The 25483-nt window shown below is 38.7% G+C and overlaps 2 protein-coding genes across 2 annotated transcripts in view; one reads left to right on the top strand and one right to left on the bottom strand.

The window, feature by feature from the left end:
• The window catches only part of LOC131078987 (fructose-bisphosphate aldolase-lysine N-methyltransferase, chloroplastic), a 137515-nt gene that overhangs the window by 88958 nt on the left and 23074 nt on the right, over positions 1-25483 (top strand). Inside the window, exons 10-12 of the mRNA XM_058016851.2 lie at positions 8277-8312; positions 9742-9825; positions 12443-12576. Coding sequence (XP_057872834.2) covers positions 8277-8312; positions 9742-9825; positions 12443-12576 — 254 coding nt within the window. The remainder of the gene's footprint in view (positions 1-8276; positions 8313-9741; positions 9826-12442; positions 12577-25483) is intronic.
• On the bottom strand, positions 2544-4064 carry LOC131078988 (uncharacterized). Its single transcript, XM_058016852.2, has 2 exons — positions 3833-4064; positions 2544-3749 (listed from the first exon to the last, which is right to left on the bottom strand). Exons 1-2 carry the CDS (start codon positions 3999-4001, stop codon positions 3484-3486), a joined length of 435 nt encoding a protein of 144 aa, XP_057872835.1. The 5' UTR covers positions 4002-4064; the 3' UTR covers positions 2544-3483.

A 25483-nucleotide genomic window follows, 5' to 3' on the forward strand; every position in this document is an offset into this window, starting at 1 on the left:
GAATAGCACCTCTTTGCACCATATCTCGAATGAAGTGATAATGAATTTCCACATGTTTTGACTTGTCATCAAACATTGGATTGACAGACATCTTGATACAACTCTGATTATCACAATGTATAACTGTAGGTACCCAAGGTTGTCCAAACAATCCAACAAGAAGCTTACGAAGCCACACTGCTTCTCTAGAAGCAACACTTGCTGCAATATATTCAGCTTCAGCAGTACTTAGTGCAACAAAGGATTGTTTTCTGCAAGTTCAAGAGATCACTGCGGATCGTAAGCTGAAACAAATGCCAGAAGTGCTTTTCCTGTCTTTGACACTTCCAACCCAATCTGCATCTGAATAAGGTTATTGAAGTGTTAAGTGGATACTTCAGCCCATAACCAATTGTGCCTTGCAAGTATCTTAGGATGTGCTTGGCTGCAACAAGATGAACATGTTTGGGCATGCTCATGAACTGGCTGAGAGCATTCACTGCATAGCATATGTCTGGTCTAGTGTTAACTAGATACATCAATGATCCAATCAACTACCTGTACTCATTCAACTTTAAAGGAGGTTGATTTCGAATTCAACTTTTAGAGTCCTTTTTTAAATATAATTCCCTCAACTCTATTTTGAGTGTGGCGGCTACAAGATGAGCTTTTCTTTTGTATTTAGAAGACTGTGGATACGTGGCTGCTTTATGTCAGAATATACATATTATTTTTGTCTTTGGCATATCATGGGCAAGGTGATTTCATTTTAAGGCTGCCGTTATTTTTTTAAGTTGTGCTTACCTTTTTGAGGATTGTTATGTGGTGGTCAAACATATCAAATGGAAGACGTGAGGATTTATGTTGTGGTGGAGGTGCTACGTGGGAAGGCCAAGACTTTGCTATTTTTTTAAACTATAACCGAAGTTTTATTGTGGGAATGCAAGTTAATATCAGCAAGACGAAAATCATGGTTTTCTCAAATAGAAGGAAACAAGAGCAACATAAGTTTTACTTTGAAGGTAGCATTCTTGAAGAAGTTGCAGATTACAAATACCTTGGAATTGATTTCAACAAGAGTCTTAGTTGGGAAGGTTGCAGGAAGAAGAGAACTCTAGGCGGCTGGAAGGCACTCTATGCACTTCAAAATAGATGCAGAGAGGCTGAGCTTTGGGATTGGAAAACCATCCAAACACTTTTTAGGCTTTTGGTGTTGCCGGTTATTCTATATGGTTGTGAAGTTTGGGCCAGCAGTACTTTAGATTCTCAATGGAAGCAAATTGAGAGAATTCAAAAACGTTTGATCACAAGCAAGTTCAAAATTAAAAGCACGGTCCCATATGATATCATGTTAAGTGAAACGGGTGCTGCCCCTATTGAGGCAGCTGCTATGGTGCGTCTCATTAGCTATTTAAAAAGAACCGAGCAAATGGGAGAAGATAGATGGCCTAAGGTTGTTGTCAACGACACTTTGTGCAAAAGGAAGAAGACGTGGATGAAACAAAACATCAAATGGTTGAAAAAATGGGATATTTATTTGAACTCATGCCCCACAAATAGCAAGGAGATAAAGGTCTTCGTTATGGAAAAGTTTTACAAGAAAAATTGGAGTATTGGGTTAGGAAGGAAGAAACAATACTATATTAATGAGTTCAACCCCAATTATGATCATCTTCAAAAAGTCTATATAGGGGCTAATATATCATGGAAGGCTAAAATTCTAATCGCAAGGCTTAGAACCAACTCTCACCAACTTCGGTGTGAGACCGGCGGTGGAAAAGGCTAAAAGAGATTTGGGAAGAAAGAGTTTGCCCGTTTTGCGTCAGCGGGAGTGTGGAAACTGAAAAACATTTTAACATTTTATCTTGGAGTGTGAAGCACTTAAAGTCAGCCGGGAGAAGTTTGCCAATTTCCTAACTGCCAGCACATGGTATAACTTGTTCAGCGAGGAGCATATCGTGAATATGGGTCCTCTCATCATCAGCCTGAATAAGCTCTCATCATCAGCCTGAATAAGCAGAGATCAGACCTTAAAAAAAAACTGATTCAGCTTGATCAGATTGTCCCATAGGCTATTCTTAGCCTTGTGGACGTTAAAATTCTTTCTTCTTCTTCTTGTCTGCGTATGTTGTGTATTTTTAGAGCGAATGGTTTAAAAATGGTGCTGGCAGAAATCGTGGGTATATTTTTTTAAAAATAGTCTTCTGTTTTTCTTTTTTTGGACGTGGACGATGAGGGAGAGTTCGTTTTTTATTGAAGCCATCTTTGCTATCGTTGGTGAAAAATACATTTTGAAATAGAGCTGGCAGCTGTAGCGGATGTTTTATGTTTTTGGTTGAATATCTCTTGTGCGCTGAAAGGACGTGGAGAAAATTATAATAATGTTTTTAAAAAGGGGACTGTTTTATTGAGAAGTTTTTAATCATCATTTCATATGCGTGGTGGTTTTGAGATGTTCTGTTCAAAACGTCACTGGTGTCCGTCTTTGGTTGAGCCTTGAAGAATGCTTTTGCAAACGACAGACATCAGATTCTTTTTGGTTGTTTGTTAATGTGGTTTTCAGCGTGAGTGGTGTTCATTTCGGTGAGCTGTCGTAATTATTTTGTGAGTTTAGAGTCGTTTTTCGAAGAAGTTTTGAGGTTGGTGTTTCAAAAATACTAAGGGCACGCCAGAATTTTTTGGTGTGGTGCGTGGATGCTACAGTGAGGTAGAGTGCTGTCTTGGAATGATAGGGCTGAGGTTGGAATACATAGTTGTGAAGTACGAGTGTGCAGTTTTTGGTCTTACAGAAGTAAATTCAAATTTTGAAGGATTGATTTGAAAGGAAGTTTTATAGGTGAATGATGACTTTTAAGAGAATCACTGAACAGTGTTAACATACAGCCTGGGACATATTAAGGATGAAAAACGCACAAGAAACACTGAGGGGGGCTGAATCAGTGTTTCAAACTTTTCAATGCAGCTGGAAACTCAAGAAATCATTTAATACTAAGACATGGAAATGTGAGCATAATAAAAACAAGAACACATAAATGTCTCCCTTTCGGGCCATAAACCACGGCACCGAAAATTTCTTATAAACTTCAAATGGACACCAATCCAGATTACGAAGCAAAAGAGCACCAACTGTGAGCTGCAGAGGCTCCAACTAGAGAGAGCACCAACTCCCTTCAAGTACAAACTTTAAAGAACTTCCTTTCACACGACTCTGTTCTTCAAAAACACACTGAACCGATTCTTCTCACTTTTTGTCAACCATAGCGCTACATGAAGAAAGATAAATTTTGACAATCAGCACCCTGTAAGTATAGACTGCATATTTCTTCTTCAAAACATAAACTCAAACATTACTCCTATGATCATTCAAAAATTGTTCATTACTTCACACCAAACTCCTAAATACTTCCCACTGCTGAGAAGACTGCAGGGTCATTTCTGAAACGGAATCCTCACATCATATTTTTTCGATTCTCCTTCAAGATGAATTAATAATGAAAAACTAACTTATTTCCACGAACTGGTATATCGTGGAATAAATCGCCTCAAAAAGGAACGGAGCACACTATTAAAATCGTATACAATTATAGCTCCTCCATAAACAAAAATCTGATGCCACACAGAGAGACCCAAAAGTCGTGGGCCAGCACAACATGCGAATAAGTCCACAACTGCTTCCACTAAAATAATTATTACCACAGAATCGTGCCGCCTCACCTTCAAATCCACAGACCGAAATATAATTTCATCCCTTCCGTCCACTTGCAGCCTATCTACACACACAAAAAAATTCGAATCACACACATCATAGAAAATATTTCCCGAAAGAATTCTATAACTGCTGAAAACCATTTACCGCAACAAATAAAAATTCTCTGACATGAGTTTTTATTCATTAATTCCCCACGAACTTTTAGCTTCCAAGAAGATTTTTTTTGACCCAAGTCACACCCCACTACTTCCACGACGGCACTAATAATTCTCCAAAACTTTATCGAACTACTTATCACAGCCATGTCATGCATCAAAATAAAGTCACCCGCTATAAAGGAGGCGTTACAAATGAAACTCCATTTGCCGACACAAATAAATAAGCCACCACGTCCAAATGTAAAGAAACAAATAAATAATTCAGCGACCATCAAAATATACGTATGAAAGGCTCCTTTGACCATTCTTGTGTGACATGGCAAGAAGATTTGACACATGGCAAAACAAGTAGACAAGGAGCCAGCTGAAGTAGACACACAGCTAGGTGAAGTAGACAGGCAGGCAGCTGAAGCACACACCCAACTAGCTGAAGTAGACAGCCAGGCAGCTCAAGCAAGCAACCAAGCAGCTGAAGCAAGCACACACATACCTCAAGCAGCCCAAGCAAAAATGAGAAAATCTACTGAATAAACAGTAGCTCAAAAAGCACTGCAAACTTAGTCCATTAATATTTTGAGTAATCTTCAAGCTTGAAAGATACAAGCTTAACAACCATTTGACATCAATGACAAAATATCTATAACAAAGGAGCACTGCTTTATTTTTTCGAAGTGCTGTGTGCAATCTGAAAGAAAATATAATTCTCAGTTGTTGTGAGTTGGGGCTCATTTTATGGTTGGTGCCTTATCTATTTAAGAGTTGGTGCTCACATATGTAATCTGGGTTGGTGCCCAATCTCTTTTAAATGAAAGCTTTGCATGCCGTGGTTTTTGACCTAAAAGGGTTTTCCATGAAAAATCTTGTGTTCTTGTGTTATTGATATTTCTGTGTATCTTTTGGTGTCATTCTGAAAATTTGTGTAGACCATGTAGGAACTCATATAGAATTGCTTGGTGCGCTCTAGCCTCCTCAACTATTGATCAATATTATTGCTTATGATCTTTGTCCAATTCACCATCTCTTTATTTGTTGTCATTGCTTCCACATAGTAAAACATCCAAGTCTCAAAATAAGAGGCTGAGGACTCCCCATGATTGGTTGAGCAATGTGATCAGGTCGCCATACTCTTCCTTGAAGTCCACTCGGTGGAGTTTATTAGGTATCTTGAAAGGATGAGACCTAGCCTTTGATATCCAATATTTGTTGATGATGCCCAAGCATTTCTCTGGGTCATCATCATAGATCATCTATGCTCCTTCCTTATTCTTGTATATCATGTTCTTGTGATTAGGTATGTTGAATTCTTCATTGATGGTGGCCTCTAATAGGTATGCTAGGATCTTGCTGTCAGGTGCCACTATCTGTCTAGTTTCGACATTGCAGTGCTTGGCACATTCCACTATCAGCTCGTTGCATTGGATAGCTGGAGCAAAGCTAGCTGCTTGCACAATTCCATTCTTGAGCATCTTCTTTGATACTCCAGAGGGTTTGCTCTTATTAAGAGGTCCTTGGAATTTCTTCATGTCTAACTTGTCTAGGTTGGTAACTCCAATGTCAGCCCATAGTGACACAATCGTCGACTCTGGTAGTGCTCCTTTTGAGCCCTCCTTGATGAGAGTTTGCCTTGAAACTCCTCTCGTCTTTGGGGCTGCCATCTTTCACCTATAAGAGTTGTCTAAGTTAGGGTTTTGAAAAGCATATCAAGGCTTGAAAATTCATCAGCAAAGAGAGCAATTCAGTCTTAGAAAACTTGAAAAATCAACATAAAATCTGATGAATTGCTATAATTTCAGCTTCAACTCAAACCCTAACCCCCTATTAGACTGATATTTACTCTAAAAAAGATCATGTAAATGCAACAACAGTCAAATAAGGACAGAATTCATCAATTAAGGGCTTGAAAATGAATGATATTGAAGGAATTCTTCAATCTAAAACTGTCTATAGTTCTGATCTGAGCCTGCGCCTACCCATAATCAGGGCTGATCATAATAAAATGCTTCAAAATAAATCACAGAAATCAGACCTTATATGACCCATCATTGATGTTCAAATAATGTTGATGCTCAGAAAATTGTCTTTAATACTGGTGGAATTTGTTTGGAATATTAGATGTTGATTTGGAATTCGCTGAACTCTCCTTGGATGCTGATAAAAAATCACTGCTACTCATGAAATTTACCTTCAAATTCTTCTTGATGCTGATCAAATTCGCTGATTGATGGAGGAAAATCGCTTGGATGTAATTGCTTGAATTGATGATCAAATGAAATGATCATCACCTCTTTTTATAGTTGGCTGATGACTCTTGATGTTCTAACTTCCTATGAGGCTGACTTTTCACATTTGTGCCTTTTCAAATTTAAAACTTGGAGATTGAACTGTTTTATTTAAATAAGGGTTGTTTTTTACAAAATTAATTAATATCACACCTTGTTATGCGCACCTTCAACTTCCTCCTCATGGTCGTGGATTCTAGGAGGGCGTGGATTTTGGTTGGGCGTGGATTTTTGCCCATTGTGGATTTTGGAGGGTCGTGAATATTGGAGACCCATGGACAATTCACTTGCCTTCCTCAAGTCATTGGCTGCCTTTATCACTTCACTCCATCACACTTAGTCACTCACTTGATCAAACATCATAATGTTGGAAACCTCCTCATCAAGTCATGGATTTTATCAATTCATGGATAATCTTGCTCACATCCACCTCCAAGTCGTGGATTTCTCTAGTTTGTGGATTTTGGAGGGTCGTGGATATTGGTTGAGAGTGGATTCTTGCAAGTGGAGGATACACATTATCATCATTCAAGCTTGCCAACTCCAACACTTAGTCAATCACTTCACCTTCATCATGTTGTTGATCCTCATTCTTCAAGTCAAAGATTGAATAAGTTCTTTGTTTCTTCTTCACTTCATGGATCAATCTTGCCATCCACCCTTGAGTCATGGATTTTAGGAGGGCGTGCTCAAGTCATGGATTGATCTTCATCACTCACCTTCAACATCAAGATTTCTTCATCCAATTCACTCCAAGGCATTTTCATTATCGCCCATGAAGACATTGGGACCTTGCAACTTACCTTCGTCATTGCCTTCCATGGCCTCCTAAGTCGTGGATTTTGGTGACTCAAGGACAAATTCAATGACTTGCACTTCAAGTTGATTGCTTTATCATTTGTCTAAGTTGATCATTTCAGTGTCTTTGCTTGTAAATTTGGAGGATTCAGGGGTAAACTGAATCATCATCACCAAGGCCCTCAAGGTCGTGGATTTCGCTGACTCAAGGACAAACTCAATAACTTGCACTTCAAGTTGATTGCTTCATCGTTTCTTGATTGATCCTCGCTTCTACATTCTAACCTAAGGGCATCCACTTGTTTGCTTGACTGTTCATCACACCTAAGACTTATACCTTGACCTGACTTGAAGGTTGCATTGTGAAGCATCACTCAGTGATCATCTCGATTCCTATCTATCACTTAAGCTTTGAGAGCTAAAACGATTCCAATCTGACCTAAGGAGAGACTTGACTGCTGCTAGACTGCCTGAGACCCAAAATTACTGGCAAAAAGAGGGGTGCCCATTTGCAATGGGGTGATGTGTGAAAAGGTCACAACAGGATGCAGAACCAGTGTTGAAGACGATGCTGGACGCTGTGGGTGTCTTTTAGAAGAAAACGAATGAGCTCACGGATGATTTCAAGTTCATTTGTGATCACATTGATAGCCATCAGGGTATCAAAAACATTTCCCAGCCTGCTTGTTCCTTCCACCATTTCACCACTAATATTCTGGAGATGAAGATTGATACCATTAATCACAGAGAAGAAAAGCTTGGAGTTTGCGATCCACATCATTCCTGGTCTGAACAGAAAGATTCAGATCTTGGAGAACAGTTTTTAAGTCTTTCAAAACACTATGACCTTCAAATTTAAATCCTCCAAATGTGATCTGTCTTGAGCACCAATCAGACTATCACAAGCTCATTTGCTAGGGTGGCATTCCAAAGGCAAAAGAGCTCATGGCAGTCTGATTGGTGCTCAGGACATATTGTAGGGTAGTCTGCTAGCAGCGGTTACAGATTTTTTGCAGCAGTTACGAAACTGCTGCTTCAAGGGTACTGGCAGTTTTGAAATACCTCCAATGGGAAGTAGGGGTTTTACTCTACTGGTTCTGCAGTAAAATGTCATCACCTGGAACTTCCTGGTTCTTATGTATGATTTTTGTAGAGAGCTTTTCTACTAGGTTCCAGACAGATAAATTCTATGTTGAAACACCTTTAATGTTAAAGAAACATTTTAAAAGATATAAATTTTACTAGGACATTTACTTGGAGGGACACAAGGCTACAGTTGTTTACAACTTCTTGTTAAGTTAATTGTTCTCATTTATTGTTTTTGCTTCCTTGACTTTATTACCGGTGATGCAGGTAATTGCTGATAAAGACTATGAATTGGGTGAGCAGGTATCATACATCAAATTGCCTCCATTTTGACATTTCACTTCATAGTTGCCATTGAAAAAACTTTGATATTTGATGCATAGAATTGTATTAAAATCTTCAAAATTATTTACTTGTATTCCAAAAAATTCTATTATAATCAAGAAGGAAATAATACAAACATACCTGTATGATCAAAGTAGGCTAGCACGACTCATATGTACACCCATTAAGGGCTTAAATTAGTAGTTGGATTCATCTGAAATGGATGGAATGTTATAGAGAGCTTAATTGCATTGTAACAGTCATATCCATAAATTATTCCTGAGGTTCCACATCAAGAAGAAACTTAAATTCATTTTCTTAAAAATATGTTAGTCTCAAGCTTGTGTGATTTGTGGAACTTGGAATTCAAGGTTAACTATTTTGTAATTGTCAAACGTTTGAGTGTTGTCTGGTAGAAATGGGTAGTAATTTTTGAACTGAATTATTAATTGGACGAATTCTTAAATCATTTGAAACAACAATAAGTGTTGTCTCCCTCTCGTACCAACTCTGATTCTCAGAGTCAATGCCTTTCATTTTTCTCCCTCTTTCATTTTTCCTTGAATATTTCTAACTTCAAAATTTTAATGCCATATCATTATTAAAATTATTGAAGCATGTACTAATTCTGAGACAATGAGCCAGTCTTGTGGATGTTTGGGCACATTTCCAATAAGACAGAGTGGTGATACCACGAATAAATGATTTTGTGGCAGCATGTGTAATGACTTTAGCTGCATGTTGGGTTCAGATGTGTGTTGTTGAATAAAGCAAAAATCCTCTTGTTCTTTGACTTTAACATTATCATGCAATCACAAGTTAGACACGGAACTTCCTTCTAGGCTATGGGTCACTACTCTGTACAAAAGTACATGGAAACCACCCTCCCTCCTTGCCTGATCATAGTGTCCTTTGTGACATAGCTAGAGTTTCTTGTGTCATAGCTCACCATGAAGTTGGCCAACATCGTTATTCAAGATAATGTAATTCCACCTTTCCTTTAGTTACATGGAGATGCATCATAATGAAGATATTTATTGTTAAATGTCTTATATTGATAAATTTATCATTTTTCTCTCCCGAATTATTATGCTCTAGCCTCGATTTGCAAATTGTAAGGTGCTTTAATCTTGTATTTTCAATCACAAGATTGCTAAACTTGTATAGTGAAACAGATTCCGGACTCTCAATCAACATCCAACCCCACTGGATGTTACATGTCAAATAAAAGCCAGATGAATAAATTGTTTAGTTATTAAACTCAGTAAAAGGAAAAAAAAAACATACAAAAGTTTTCAGGTCTATATATAATTGTGGAGCATTATTTTTAACTTTTTGGTGTGTTTACATTTCATGATGTTTGATGAAGTTGATTTTTGCACTCATGAAAATACATTTATATTTGCAGGTTTCAATTAGTTATGGAAAATTTTCAAATGCAACTTTGCTACTTGACTTTGGTTTCACACTTTCCCATAATCGACATGACCAGGTCAGTTTAAATATTTATTAATAATATGTGATAGTTTCTCATTATCTCAACATCGATTTGATAGTTTGAATCTTAAGATGCATCTGAATTTGCTCATATATGATTAGTTTTGTCACTTTTGTGGGCATGGATGCAGATCATACATGTTTTTTATAAATGATTCTTTATTTATTTAACCATCGGATTTAATTATGAGCAATACAAAGAGACAAATTAGTTTAGGCATAGTTACCACTTAACATTCTAATTTGATTCAATATACCTGAAGCCTTAAAATTGCAAATGTTTCACAAGTCAGAACAAACTCCCCGTGTATCTATTTATTTGAGAGTAATTTAAGATTTATGGTTGCATGTTGACTCCATCGATTCTGTGATTATGTTGGAGAAGAGTTGTCTCTCTTGTTTTCTAGCTGGTGTATCAGTTGCAAATTTGGCTTCTGGATTTGACTGTGTGAACAATTTTTTTCATCAACGTTTCGGATCATGCTCCATGATTGTAATGTCCCCTACTGAGACTTAACCAAATCTGCCCAAATTTTCAATTAAGATTTGAATAATGCTTCGAAATGGAAATTGTATCTCAATATTCTAATGTAGAGCCATACTGTTAGATATTTATTAGTGCTGCTGGTTAATATAGGTTTTCTGAGTTCTGCAGATTGTTCTCTGATCGAATACTTGATTGCTTCTTCCATAATGATAACTACTTCTAAATCGTTTTGAATATAATTGTCTACCAAAATTCAAGAATATAGCCCGACGTCATGTACTGGTGCTACAGCTGGTGTAGACTTGAAATATGCAATTGTTACCCAAGGCCGATAGTGCTCCAATGAGCAGAGCAAATCAAATACAATCCACCAAGTAAATTCTCCTCCTTCAATCTATTACTACTCTGATCACAAATCTGCTCCAAAGGGATCTCAATTTATTCTTTATACTCTGTTTATGGACTGCTCAAAGAGATCTGTTCTCTTCTTCATAATCTTCTCTCACTCTTTTGGTGTATGCATTTTATCTTCCTTATTCTCCACATAATCTGCACTTGCTTAAATATATTCCTTTATTTCATACTCCACACCCTCTATCCGAATTCTGATTTCTGTATGTATATCTTTACATCAAGCGGTCATACCTTTTCTCAAAAGATGTTTCATCAAGGAGTCATATCTTTCTAATAGTTAATTGTATCCCTATGTTAATTGCACTAGTAATCTACTAATTGTAGGTGCTTCCTTCATAAGGATCGCTACCTTTATGATAAACATATTACATAGAATTCATTGCTTACATGATGTTTAATTAACTTGCACCTTTTCAATACAATTGCTCTTCTTTTTCAATCGTATCTCTTCAGAATTGATTTGTTGTTTGTCTTTTCTTAATGAATACGATTTATTGATTTCTAAAAAACCTGTTTCTCTTAACCATGATCGTTCTTCTCAAGGGGATTGCTGTCTTCTTCATTAATACTGGTCACTGCTTGTACTTGATTATGAATTGACTGAAGTTGCATCTCATATTCAATTGCTGACTTCTGTATTCTATTTTTGCAATCGTTGTTCAATGGGTAAGGAAGTCGACTATGCTTTAAATCATAGTGATGCTTTAAATCATAGTGTAAATACAAATTGATGTCTATGAAGTTACTGTTATTAATCTGTCATAGCCACGTCTCCCAACACATATAATAACTATATAATCGCTGCCTAATGCATCCCTCGATCCATAGTTATTCTACCACTTTGATGTAGAATCACCGTCGTTAATAAGGAAGTCATCAGGTATGAAGTCAGCAACATCAAGAAGACTTGTCGCTATCTTAAATCACTATCGCTGCCCATTATATTTGATATCCTTATGACAAATTAAGTCGCTGCTCTTAAAGAATGTATAAGATTGCTGCATCTTAATGTAATGTCCCTTAGAATATCGATTGGTAATAACTTGTGGGCACCTGCCATTAGTCACCAACTCGTGTCTCTTCTATCTATAGATAACTTAATATTATTGCCAGTAACTAATCCTTTCCCTCAACTCGATACTTGCCTCAGTTGATCGATCTTCCCCCTTAACATCAATTGATGTTTCTAGCCTTCATTGATTTCCTTACAAATAGCACTCATTCATGGAGCACCATTGCCTTAGTAACGAGTTGATGTTAATAATATAATATTAATTAATTAATTTATTTTTTATTTGAATATTTCAAGAATATTATTAGTAATAAATATTAATTAAATAATAATATTTAATAAATATATAAATTTCAAATAATCATTCATTGATAATTAATAATAATTGATATATATATATATAACGATTAAAGGGGGGACATGACAATGATCATGGAGCATGATCCAAAACGTTGATGAAAAAATTGTTCATGCAGTCAAATCTAGAAGCCAAATTTGCAATTTATTATGGATTGGAAATTTCATGCAATTAGTTGTATTAGTTTATACATTTTTATTGCTTGGGAGCAAATTTCTATTGACTCATTTTTTTCATAGAACCAGTTACTTAAATCAGATTTAAAGTACTGTTTATATTTTTTATTGATACCAATTTCCACCTTTCACATAACTAAGAGAAAAATATTCCATCTACTTCAGGTGGAGATTTGGATGGGCTTATCACGAAGAGATCCATTGCGCAAATGCAAGATAGAACTTCTGCATTCACACAATATGCTAACCTTGCTCGATGCTAATGGTTATGACACTGGTGGAAATTCTTTTATCATTAAGTGAGTTCCTATTGAGCTTATTTATGAGCTGAGTATTTTACCTAATCTAGCTCTTACTTTCTGAAGGCATGAGTTCTTTCCATTACAATAATATAAAGATAACATCAAGGAGCTTCTTAGTTATATTATCACAATGATATAGGGAGAAAAATTAAACAAAACCTGAAATACTGGGGAGTGACTGCCAATCAAATAGAAAAAGGTTTTGAGACAAAGATCACGTGAATTACAAAAAGGCACTTGATTTTTGAATCTGTTATTCGTATTAGAATATTTAATTATATTTTAGTCACCTATATTTAGTTCCTTGTTTAATGGTCATTTAGCTTTTTAGTTAATTAGCTTTTAAGCTTTATTTAACATTTAGCTTTTTTTTTTTAATTAATTAGCTTTTAAGCTTAATTTAGCTTTTAGCTCTTTAATCTTTTACTTTAACGCAGTGTTCCACGGGCGTTGGGGACGGGGGGACGGGGGGACGCGTTTCCGGGACGGGGGGACCAAGGGCCTAAATTTGGGGACGGCGGGGGGGACGGCAGGGGGACGGCGGCGGGGGGGGTGGCGAGGTGGTGGTGCTCATATATATACATATAGTACTTGAAAAACTAGTTTTGAAAAGATGTATAACAGTATAACAGTATAAGAATTAGATTTCAAATGAAACTATAGGAAATACCAAGATTAGTAGATTTAAGATTACTTAGATTAGTGATACGTAACTAATTGCTAAATGCTAATTGCTAAAACTAAAAGTAAATAAAATTTGACAAATGAAATTGTCAAATTGGAGATTTCTCATTTCTATCATATGAATATCGAAAAAGGAAAACGAAAAATATGAATATCTGATGCCATTGCAAAGTCTATAATAATAAAGATGATTACATGATTCATCATTACAATGAGTAGCCAAATACAAATATGTGTAGCAATAGCATTACAAAAGAGACGAGTCAAATACAAAATGACAAAACTGAAAAGTGAAAACTCAAACTGTAGCTAATGGAGGCCTCTAATCATCTGCAAACTCCTCCTCACTGGAACTGCTGGACTCCTGAGGATCAAGGTCCCTCAAGCTCACACCAACTAGCCCTGCATCTGAAGTGGTAGGATCATCCTCATCAATCTGTGAAGGCTCCTCTGGCTCTACATCCCATCGTGCCGCTGGACTCTCCTTGTACATAAGTGTCTTGCGGTCAATGAGACGCAAAGCACTGTGTACAGCCACAAGCTTCTCTGCTCTCTTAGAGGTAAGTCTGTTCCTCTTAAGAGAGTGGATGAAGCTATATGTAGACCAGTTCCTCTCAGCAGCTGAAGAACTGGAAACCTGGGATAGCAGACAGATGGCTAGAGTGGTGGTCAAAGATTTCGGGCCATGACATTTCCACCACAAAAGTGGGTCCTCCTGTGCCATAATGTCTATATCCATCTTTGCCGCATCTGAATAACCTCTAAGAGTGGCAAATCTTCCCCACTCAGTGCGCATTGTGCCGGCATCTCTGGAATCAAACATCTTCTCTATGCACCTAAAGAAACTCGCCTTCACCTCATCATCCTCAATCGGTGTCATTCTACCCGGTCTAGCCTTGTACCACTTAGGATTCAAGGCAAAGGCAGCCATATGCAAAGGAGTGTTCAACTTGTCCCATCTACTCTGAATGATAGGCTGGATTTGCTCATTGTAGAATGCTAGAGAGGGGTCCTTCACTCGCACAGCAGCCCTCATCTGGCCAAGCATAGAGTCAATGCACTCATACACCTCTCCAAGGTTAGGTGCATCCCCATCCCCATATCTGATCACTTGGAATACTGGAGAAATGATGGAGACAATGTATTTCGCATCAGTCCAAAACACATCACTCTTCACTATCTCCTTCACCCTTCTCCCCTGCTCTGTCTTGGCCTCAACCCACCTATTCCACTCATTAGTCATAACCATGAGTTGCAATGCCTCTTGCAACTCAATCATTCTCTCCAAGAGAATGAAATAGGATGCATATCTAGTCTCAACTGGTTTCAAGAACTCCTTCTTCGCGAAGGTCCTGAAGAGTGCATGTGAAATGTGGTGGTTGCAGATAAACATCTGCACATCTCTCGCATCGGTGACCACTCCTCTAATCCAGTCAATCTTCCCCATGTCCTTGAGTGCATTGTTCATGGCATGCACACAACATGGGGTCCACCAAATGTGTCTATAGGCTGCCTCAACGAGTCTCCCTGCTGCTCTACACACATAGGCTGCATCTGTCACTACTTGGACCACATTTTGTGGCCCAACCTCCTCAATAGCCTCCCTGAGGACCTGAAACTGGAAATCAGCATCTTTACGATGCCCTGTACAATCAACTGCTCTAAGGAAGTATGGGCCCTCTGCACATGTGACCATGACGTTGATGAGTGGACGATGGCTAATGTTCATCCACCCATCCATAACTATGCTGCACCCCGATGCCACCCAACATGCCTTCATCTTCTCCATCAAAATATTGATCTTGGAATAGCTTTTATCCAAGATCGAGGTCCTCATTTTCGTCTCCCCTGGTGGCACATAAGATGGTCCTCCCTTGGCCACCATATCTATCATCTTCCTATAATAAGGAGACCGTGAAACATGAAATGGAATGCCATTGGCAAAGAAGAAATTGCCAATGGATTCATCTATCTCATCTCTCAGCTGCACATTAAACATATCAGCAATGGGGTTGCTCTGTGGTGTATGCAACTTACGTTTCCCAGTCCTGGCAGCAGTAGAAGTGGAAGTAGATGGAGATCCAAACATCATTCCTCCCGCCTGCGAAGCATGATAAGTATGTGGCACTGGCACATTCTGGCTGTCGTGAAGTGATGCCCTAGCAGACAAAGTAGTAGGCATTGAAATATTTGTGTCATCTGGAACCCCCCAAAGCCTGTTAAACTCAATTCTGTAATGTATATTTTTGGGTTCCTCCAAAAACTTACAATGTTTCACGCCTTTTCCTCTCCAAAATAGAAAGTGTGCATTCACCCTGCTAATGCTACCGAACCATTCTCTGTCACAAATATTGCACTTCCACTTCCTTGTTCCCCCACTTGAATGTGATGCAGTGCCTTGTACTGATATTTGTGAAGCAAACTGTTTTAGAGGAGACTTAGGATCAAAATGACCCCTAGCATATGGTGCCAACAACTCTGAAGGGCAACCTGTACTAGCTGCTGCACTTGCCATAGAACTAGATTGGGCTCCAGGATCAGCCCCATGGTCACCCCCCTCATTTTCAGGTTCATATTCTGAATCATTCTCACTATGAGAATGGATTTCCATGTTATCTTCACTCGTGCCTTGGGAGCTCATTGTGAAATTTTCAAATTGACACTGCATTTCACAAAATAAAAATAAAAATAAAAATAAAATCAGCCTTGTTTAACAATATATTTTTAAATTTTTTTCCTATTCATCTCAAAATGAGATTTGATGTTGAATCTTGAGGGCAAAATGCTCAAGATTCAACATCAAATCTCATTTTGAGTCTTGAGATGAATAGGGAAAAAAAATTTAAAAAACCAAAAATGACATAGAACAATGAAAATCAGAAAGTAAAACAAAAAAAAACAAGAAGAAGTTGAAAAACCCTACCTTGTGCTTGAAAAATCTCTCCAAAATGTAGAAGAATCTTCTTCTTCCTCTTCTTCTTGCTTCTTCTAGCTCCTATCACGCTTGTAGTCACTTTTCTCACCCCTTCAATCAATCTTCTTCAAGTATTTCCTCCTCTTCAAGCTGCAGGAAAAAAAATCAGTTTTGCAAAATGAGAGTGAAATCCAAAATAAACATGCTTTTGTGTTGTTTTGGGGGGTAGGGTGGGGCCCACGTCCAATTAGGGTTACCCCTTAACCCCCCCCCAAAAGCACATGTTATAAAAAACTTAAAAAAATAAGCAAAAATGTCTTTTAATCGCGTGGGAACGCGGGAGACGCCTGGGCGTCTCCCACGAAGACGCCCAGACGTCCCCCAGGAGACGCCCAGACGTCTCCACGTCTCCCTGGGAGACGCGGAGACGCGGGGACGTCTCCACGTCCCGGCGGAGTTTGGGTGGCGGTGGCGGGACGGTGGGGGACGTCGCGTCCCCGTCCCCGCGTCCCCGAGACGTCTCTGACGGGGGGACGCGCCCAAAAAGGGGGGGGACGCGTCCCCGTGGTTCACTGCTTTAACGTTATGTTCTAATTATAGAACATCGTCTTGTAACCTCTATGTATACGTGTGTATATCGTTCAATGTAATCATCCGATTATTGAATCATTCATTCAATTTATTTTTCATGGTATCAGAGCATGAAAATTAAAATTTTCGAAAATTTTTGTTATTAAAATTTTTCGAAGTTTTTATTGAAGAGATTTTTTTTAAAACTGTTTTTTTTTTTAAAAAAAAAAATATTTTTTTTCTCTTCCTGAGCAGTTTTTTTTTGCAGGTTGAAAATTTTCCTAGAGTTTCTGCAATTTTCGACTAGGGTTTTGACCCTTCTGTTCAAGTCGAAATTTTATTTTGGTTGCAGATTCTTGGTGGGTTTTTCGAGAGCTCAACTGGGTCGTCGTCAGATTTTTCTGGGTGCATCGTTTCTGTGCCTCAATTTTTGAGCTGTCGGATCTGCATTTTGTTTTCAGATTCTTGGTGGGTTTTTTGAGAGCTTTTCTAGGTTGGTCTCAGATTTTTTGGGTGCCTCGATTTTTGTGCCAGCAAATTTGCCTTGGAATTTAAAAACAATTCACAATTTCTGCTATTTCTGTGGACATTGGGATTTTTGCTGTTTTTTTGACACCATTTATGCTGTTTTAAGTGTGCAGAAAATTTTAATTTTTGGGTTTCTTCTAAACCTCGAAATTCGTGACTTGGAATTCGTGCCAGAATTCTCCTATAGGGTTTCAATTTTTTCAGCAGCTATTTCTATTCTGATTTTTTTTTAAAATCAGATTCTTTAATCTTGACTATTAACAGCATATATAGTCGTCAATAAATTTAGTCATTAGCTTGTGTTTATCGCGTGACCAGTAATTTCGTTGGACAACTTTATGGTCATTAGCTTGTGACATCTCTACACGCATAATTTCATAAATCTAGCGTGACAAGAGGAGAGACAAAATGCAGCACGACCATGTGTGTGGCCTTCTACCGAACTATGAGGTAGCTCTTTTAAGAACGGTCAATCCACACGATGCATCATGGGTACATTAAAAAATCAGATTCTTCTGTCTCTTGCTTTCACTTAGTTGACCTCGATCAACCTCGATTTCTGTGATGGCATCATTAACCAACATCATGTTGGAACACAGTTAGAAGTTCAACGACCGCAACTACAACACCTGGAAACAGCGTATGCTTACCATCTTTGAGTATTGTTGCCTTGATTAGCTTGTTTTGGGCAAGGAATCTCGTCCTACAACAGCAGGTGATGATCAAGACAAACATGATGTGAAGAATCGAGAGGCTGTCATGCTTATCAAACTCTCCATCACAGATGAGCAACTCCCACAGGTGCCTTCAGGTAAAACAACAAAAGAGATCTGGGATCTTTTGAAGGATCTTCATGAAACGTCCGACAAGAGCCTAGCTTTCTTTCTGAAGAATATGTTGTTTTCTATCATGATGGATGAGAAGTCATCTATCCAAGCACATCTTACGAAGATCAAGGACATCCGTGATTAGTTAGAAGCTATAGGCCGAACCATGGTGGAAGAGGATATGGTAGTGATTATGCTGAAAAGCCTTCCCAGATCCTACGAGCATTTCATTGATACACTCAATATCTCCTCTACTAGTGTTGATTTGAAGTTTCCTGATCTTTGCAACAAGCTGCTACAACAGGATCGATGGAAGCAGCAATTTGGAAGCAACGCTAGTTCATCCACTGAACAGGCTTTCACAGCCTCAGCTTCGCATAAGTACAAGGGTAAAGCTCCGTCCTTCCAGCATAAAGGACAAGGTCAAGGTCAACCTCAGCAGTCTTCCAAAAAGAAGAGCTTATAGTGTTCCTACTATCATATATATGGCCATTTGGTGAAAGATTGCCGGAAATTGATAGCATCCCAGCAATCCAAATAGGGAGGGTCCAAGCAGAAAGCCAATTCTGCCACGCATCCTGATCATAAGGTATCCGCCTTTTATGCGTTCATGGCCCAAACCTCCTCTGATGATGTTCAATCATCAGCCTGGTACATTGACTCTGGAGCCTCTTGACATTTCACACATCGTCGGGATTGGTTTACAGAGTACATGCCTTTCACTGATTCAGTGATCTTTGGTGGAGGTGAAGAGTATACTGCTGTCGGCAAGGGCAACGTTCAGATTTCATCTGGTGGGAGGGATTTAATATTCCTCAATGTATACTTTGTACCTGGTATGAAGCTCAATCTACTGTTAGTCAGTCAGATTATGCAGCATTCACCACAACTGGATGTCGTCTTCGGGTTGCACAAGTGCAACATTGTTGACAGGGAGACTCGCACTACAGTTGCAATTGGTATTGAGGATCATGGTCTTTATAGACTTGTTAATTCTATTGGTTCTCAGGAGCTCGCCATGGCAGCTAGGAGTACTTCCATCAGCACTCTTTGGCATCAACGATATGGGCATCTCAATGTCCACTATCTCTCTCAGTTGGTTCTGTTGTCCTCATTTTTGTTTTCAAAAATGAAGGACCACTACGGTAAAAATTTTATGAAAAAATTGAAATTTTTACTCTATGGCACGCTTCTCAAGGCATAATTTTGACTAATCCTTGGACTGGCTTGATCCTCAATCCATTCTCGAACTATGTTTCGAATTTCGTCCAATTCTGGGTTTGTTTGCTATGCCTTTCCTTCAATTTCGGGTTTTAAAACCCAAACTGCAGGTGGAGAATTTTCTTCAAATTGCAAGTTTTAATGATATTCATTGTTATGGTCTTTGTAGGGGAATTTTTGATCAATTACATGTGCACTTTTATTTTAAATATGTCACTTGTAATTTATTTTAAGTTTCCCCTTTGTTGTTTTTATCTTTTTAATTGTTTTTTGGTCATTTTTAGTTAAAATAGGGATTTTTTGGCTCAACTGCAAGTAAAATTGCAGTTTGTTCAAAAAACCCCTACTTTAATGGTTTTCACATGTAAATAGGGATTTTAAATCCCCATTACATATGTGCAAGTGTTTTTAACTTGTTGTAGGGATTTTATTTCCCTTTTACAAGTATTTTTAAACTTGCAGTTTGCTCCAAAAAACCCGATTTTGACATGAAAGTGCATTTTTGACAATTTTAAACTTGTCATTTGTCCAAAAAAACCCGATTTTCGCTTGATGAGTGAAAAAGTGAAAAATTAAACTTGCTATTTGTCTTAAAAAACCCGATTTTGACATGAAAGAGGGAAAAGTGAAAATTGAACTTGTTGTTTTCTATCTAAAACCCGATTTGCTTCATTTTGGACAAATCGAACTTGTCATGTGTCTCCCAAAACCCAATTTTCATGCAAAATTGATTTGTTGAAGATTTCAAAGCAATTTTTTGTGGAGATTTTTTAGGGAAGGAAGGCGTTTTTGCTTCTACCCTATTTTCATGCAATCATCAACATCTTTCATGCCAAATGGAGGTTATTTTGACTGGTTTTTGGAGCTAAATCAGCAAAAAACGTGGTTCTTTAAACCCACATTTTGGGCGTTTTTACTTCATAAATCTGCAGTCTCCTTAAGCGTTTTGTCTTCTTCTACCTAGGCGTGGAGGGTGAGAGGGTTTTCACACCATTTAATGATGCCGTTGGAGTTTATTATGGTGGCCACGTGATTTCCTTTGGCCACGTTTTCTCCCTTTGGCAGCGTTTTCAATCATTTGGATCATTGCTTCTTCCTCTACCTTAGGCGTTTTGCTTGGATGCACACTCTCATTGGCATTTTGGTCCTCCAAGTTTAAGATTGCTGCTATATTTGGGGCATTTTTACAAAAAATGTGATAAGAGTTTGATATTCCGGTTGTGCTTCTTCATCTCAAGAATTGTTGCATTATTGGAGAAGCATTTTGCATTTTTAAGAAAGCATTCCAGGTTCACAATCAATGTCAGATTTGCCGCATCGCCAACTCCAAAGAAAATGAAATACAAATATGACAAATACCAGAATGAGGTTGCACCTTCCCAGGTTTCTTCTCCTTTGGATCGCATTAGGGACACGGAAATAGGGCACGTTGATATGGCTGAATTCATCAACAGGGTAGAAGATCCACAGGATAACAACTTGCAGCGGCTGTTGGATAGCCATATCCATCATGCATCTTCTTTCCCAGTGGCTGCCCTAGAACCTGAGTTTGTTCTTGCATGTGCCCATCATTTTGACAAAGAGTCAAGAGTCATCAAAAATGATGATGGTGAAGCTATAATTCGTCTTGATGCGGATACAATCGAGAAGGTCTTCAAAATACCTCTTGCACCTGTTTATATGGAAATCACCAAAGAAAGTGCAGCAGAGTATTATGTGAAAAGGGAAAAAGATTGCAAGCGACACATCAATAGGTGGATCCAAGAGCCACGTCCTTCCTTCTCAAGATGGGCAAAGTTGTACCGTCGTGATTTCAAGTGGGAGATAGGAGACACCATCACTCTTCTCAGCAGGATGATGGGCCTTGAGCACTCTAATGTCTTTGAGCCATGGATGTATCAATTCATCATGTTCATACGGCAGTCGCATCACATTTCATGGGGTGAAATCATCAGCGATGCTTTGTGCGAACAACTTGCAGCAGTTCCTACCACTATGACCTTCTTCATGAATTCTTATCTAGTATATTTAGCAGCGTCACTTAGACACTTTCCAGGTCTTTCTACCAAGGGTGATCGCTCGCTTATACCAGTTTGGGAATATTATGACCAGTTGCCATTGAAACCTAGCAGACTGCATTTCAAAAGAGTCCAAGATGCATTCTTTGGATATTTCATGTGTCAGTTTGACGTGGATCTCAGAAACAAAAGAGTATCAGATGAGGCATGGGTCAAGGTGTCTGAGTATGGGTGTTTATTCTTGCAATTTCCCACCTTCACCTATATGAGGATTGGATGCTATGATGGACAGCTATACATGCTTCCAAGATACCCAACCGATAAGATAATTCTTATGGAGTTGGGAAGACAAATCATGGCTGTTCATACTTTTCAGTCTGCTAGACACAAGGTTGGAATGGGGATCTCTAGCACAAACCCATTGAAAATTGGTCGATACTCCCTTGTCACATCTGTGAAGGCTAAGGCCATGGAGGTTGAATTGCAGGAAATCAAGCTTAAGAGGTTCAAACCTAGAGCTGATTTTGATTATAGAGGTATGAAGGAGAAGATCAAGAAATCCTTTGTGCATGTTCATCGCATTGAAGACATCTGGGTAGATCTCCGCACGGAAGTCGAAGTTTTGAAGATGGATTACTGCAGGCTCACTGTTGAGCAAATTGTTGACTTGAACTTGGCGGATATCCCACAAGGGATGATCGATGACGGGCATATACTTGATCCTGAATACATTTCACGAAGGGTTGAGGAAGCTCCACTTCCTTTGATCCAATGGTCACACAACGAGTGCGTCTCCATCCTTGACAGATTTCAGCCTATCTTGGCCAACACTAACGCATGGCTGAAAAGTAATGCTGTTAGACTTATCAAAATCAAGGTTGGTAAAGAAGATGATTCTACAGGGCCTCTTGGACGGAAGTCTGAGATTCAGATTGATAACAAGGAGGGTGCTTCATCTTCAGGCACAAGGATCAAGTTATGAGTTAGTCGTGCAGTAGTGCTTCCTCCTGAGGAGACGACTACTCGTGGGAAGGAGAAATCACGGTTCCATGTTCGGGTGATCGATCTGGATAATCCAGAAGAGGGGCAGCAATCTGACGATGCGCCTAGGTCTCCAGTTTCAGACTCGCCTCACGAGGTCATTCCTCCAGTTTCCATTGAGACGCCTCTTTCTCCTCCTGATTTGCTCATAGATGAGTCTCCTCAGAATGCAGTTCCCATTTCAGCATATGAGCCTTCTCCTGATCAACAACGAGAAAGTGTGTTGAAAGTTCCTGAAGATAATCCCACTTGCATTCAATTATCAGAAATCGATACTTCCACTTCTGGTTTTGAAGAATTCATGAGGCAATCTTCATGTCCATTGGTAACTAAGCAAACCGTGGTCGCTATTCAAACAGATATTCCTCCCAAGGTGACCACGGTAATTCAAACAGAAACTGCTTCTCCTTTGCCTACGACTGCTACTGGAAGTGAGTTGATGACTTTGCCTCCATGGCTTAGTTCTTTCACCCCGAAAAGAAAGAAGCAAGAGATCTCACCTGATGCCTTTGACTACCAGCAACTCAAACAGTCCAGATCCAAAGTTGCTAAGAAGGCGAAGACTATCTCTAGGGTAACTGTTGATAGCAACAAGATGAAAGTAGCTGAAATTGTGGAACCTATTGCAGATAAACCACTTGATGAAATGTCAGCTGTTGATTATAAGGTCACAAGGGTAGAATTGGGCAAGCAAACACATGAGGTCATTAAACATGATGCTCAGTTTTCTGTTGCTTCACTAGTGCAAAGGTGCGACGATCTTCTTGCAAAGAAAGACAAGCTAGAAGAAGAAAACCGACAGCTCATGGCAGCCATTCATAAAATCACAAAACCTGTTGCTGAAGGGAGTAACTCCATAGGTTCTTCTGGTTCCCAAGAATCGATTCGTGGAGTGGAAAGGGCTGCTCAGAAAGTACAAGCACTGGATTCCTGGGTTGATCAGCTTCATGATCAATGTGTACAAGTGGTAAAAGACATTTTTCAAATAATGTCTAAGTTGGAAACCATTGAGGAGAAACTGGATCAGACTTCTAACACTTTCAAAAAGAATCTGGAAAGTGTTGAGAAAAGCCTAGCAATCTGGCGTACCATGCCCCAACAACAGCTGAGTATTTTGCAGGAGCACGCCATCATCTCTTCCAGGGTCATGTACTTGGAATTTGAGGAACTCATGGAAAACAAGACCCTTGTTCTTAAATCCCTCATTGAGGAGATCAGTGATGCAAGAAGATTCCGGGGTGAAGTCAATCGAGATATTGTCTCACATTGTGAAAGGGCCTCTTGCAATATAGTAAGTCAGGATGGAGAGCCGATTCCAGAAGAAGAGGTTCTTGCTGATTTACAGATGAGGATTCATAATGAATGGAGGAGCGAACAATTCTCAGCAGTTTCAATTCAAGCATTGATGAAACACCAAACCTTTTTGCATGAGATCCAGTCTATCCTGGATAAAGACAATTCCGCGCTCCTCCGCTGTCACGACACTATTGTGAAGACTATGGTTGTTGCTAAGAACACCCATGAACCGAATCCCGAGGAACTACAAGCAAGCATCCGAAAATTTCAAAGATTCGTGTCTTCACAAAATGCAACTTAAGTGTTTTTCAATACTTAGTTGAATTTTCCCTCTTTTGTAATTTTTAGTTGTAATTTTGTTTTGACAAGTTACATGTAAAAGTATTTTTGTAAAACGCAAGTTACACATTACTTGCACTTTTGTAATTACATGTAAGGCAACTACAAGTTGTGTCCAATTAGGACTGTGGTTGGAATAAGTCTTAGTTAGTTAGAGTAACTCTTAGTTAATTAATGAAGTCTCAGTTATTTATTGAATGAGTCTTGGTGGTTGAGAGAATCTCTCAAGTTAGTTAGGATCCTCCCACCTTTTTCTCAAGGCTCCTCCTCTATAAATACTTGAGAGGTCCATTGTAAATATATCTTTTGGGAAAGCAAACAAAAACTCTGCCAAATTTACAGCAAGAAGTCTTTGAGCTTATGTATGTGAATTGAAGGTTTTGAAGAATAAGAAAGAAGGATTACTCAAGTTTTGAGTCTTTGAGCTACATGTTTGAGTTTGAATCTTTTTATTTCTTCTATGCAAAGTGTTTCTAAAGGAGCTTAGTCCAATCTGATTTGAAGTCTTTGAGCTGCAAATAGAGAAGATTAATTAAAATAGGAAAATCTCTAGAAGGAGCAGCAAGTCTTTGAGCTTGCGTCTATTCTTGAGGAAAAATTACTGTTTGATAAGAAATAGCAGCAAGTCTTTGAGCTTGCATTAGTTCTTGTCTTTGTGTTAAAAGAATAGATTATTCCAGTCTATGAGCTGTTATCTTTTATTCATTGTAAAAATTTAGTATAGCAAAGGGTAGATAGGACTTCCAATAGTCAAGTCTTTGAGCTTGATATTGTTGTCCTGTCCCGAAGGAAGTGACCGAAGTCTTTGCGCTTTCAGGAAACTTCATTTCCTTTCTCTCATTTCACTTGAAAGTAGTTACTGCTGTTAATTTTCAATCGCTATCCTTTTCTGTGAAGAGAAAAGGATAGTCTTTTTTGAAGAAAGAAGGAAGACTGCTGTCCCATCCTGTTTTTATTTCAGTTTTAGTTAGATAGGGGGAGCCTTCCCTTAATTAGGAGAGTTTTTACTCGTGTGCTGTGGTTGAAACCACAATTTTGTATATTTCCCCCAAGTGTACAAAATTTTCAACCAACAGGTTCAAGAGGATCTAGTCGTAGGATTACCTGAGATTCAAACTCAGAATCATGGAGTTTGCGGAGCGTGTCAAGCTGGAAAGTAGCATAGGACTCCGTTTTTAGATGGAGACGCTTGGAGAGCATCCAAGGTCTTGCAACTTGTTCATGCAGACATCTGTGGTCCCATGAACACTCCATCAGTCACTGGATGCAGGTATTTTCTATTATTTGTTGATGATTTCAGCAGACGCATGTGGGTTTATTTTCTTAACAGAAATCAGAGGTGTTCACCATGTTTCAAACGTTTAAGGCCTTAGTGGAAAAAGAGTCTAGCTGTCAGATAGTCACTCTTCGGTCCGATAATAGAGGGGAATTTTGTTTTACAGCGTTCACCAACTTTTGTGCATCAC

The sequence above is a fragment of the Cryptomeria japonica genome, chromosome 11, assembly GCF_030272615.1.
Source record: "Cryptomeria japonica chromosome 11, Sugi_1.0, whole genome shotgun sequence".
NCBI lineage: Eukaryota > Viridiplantae > Streptophyta > Pinopsida > Cupressales > Cupressaceae > Cryptomeria > Cryptomeria japonica.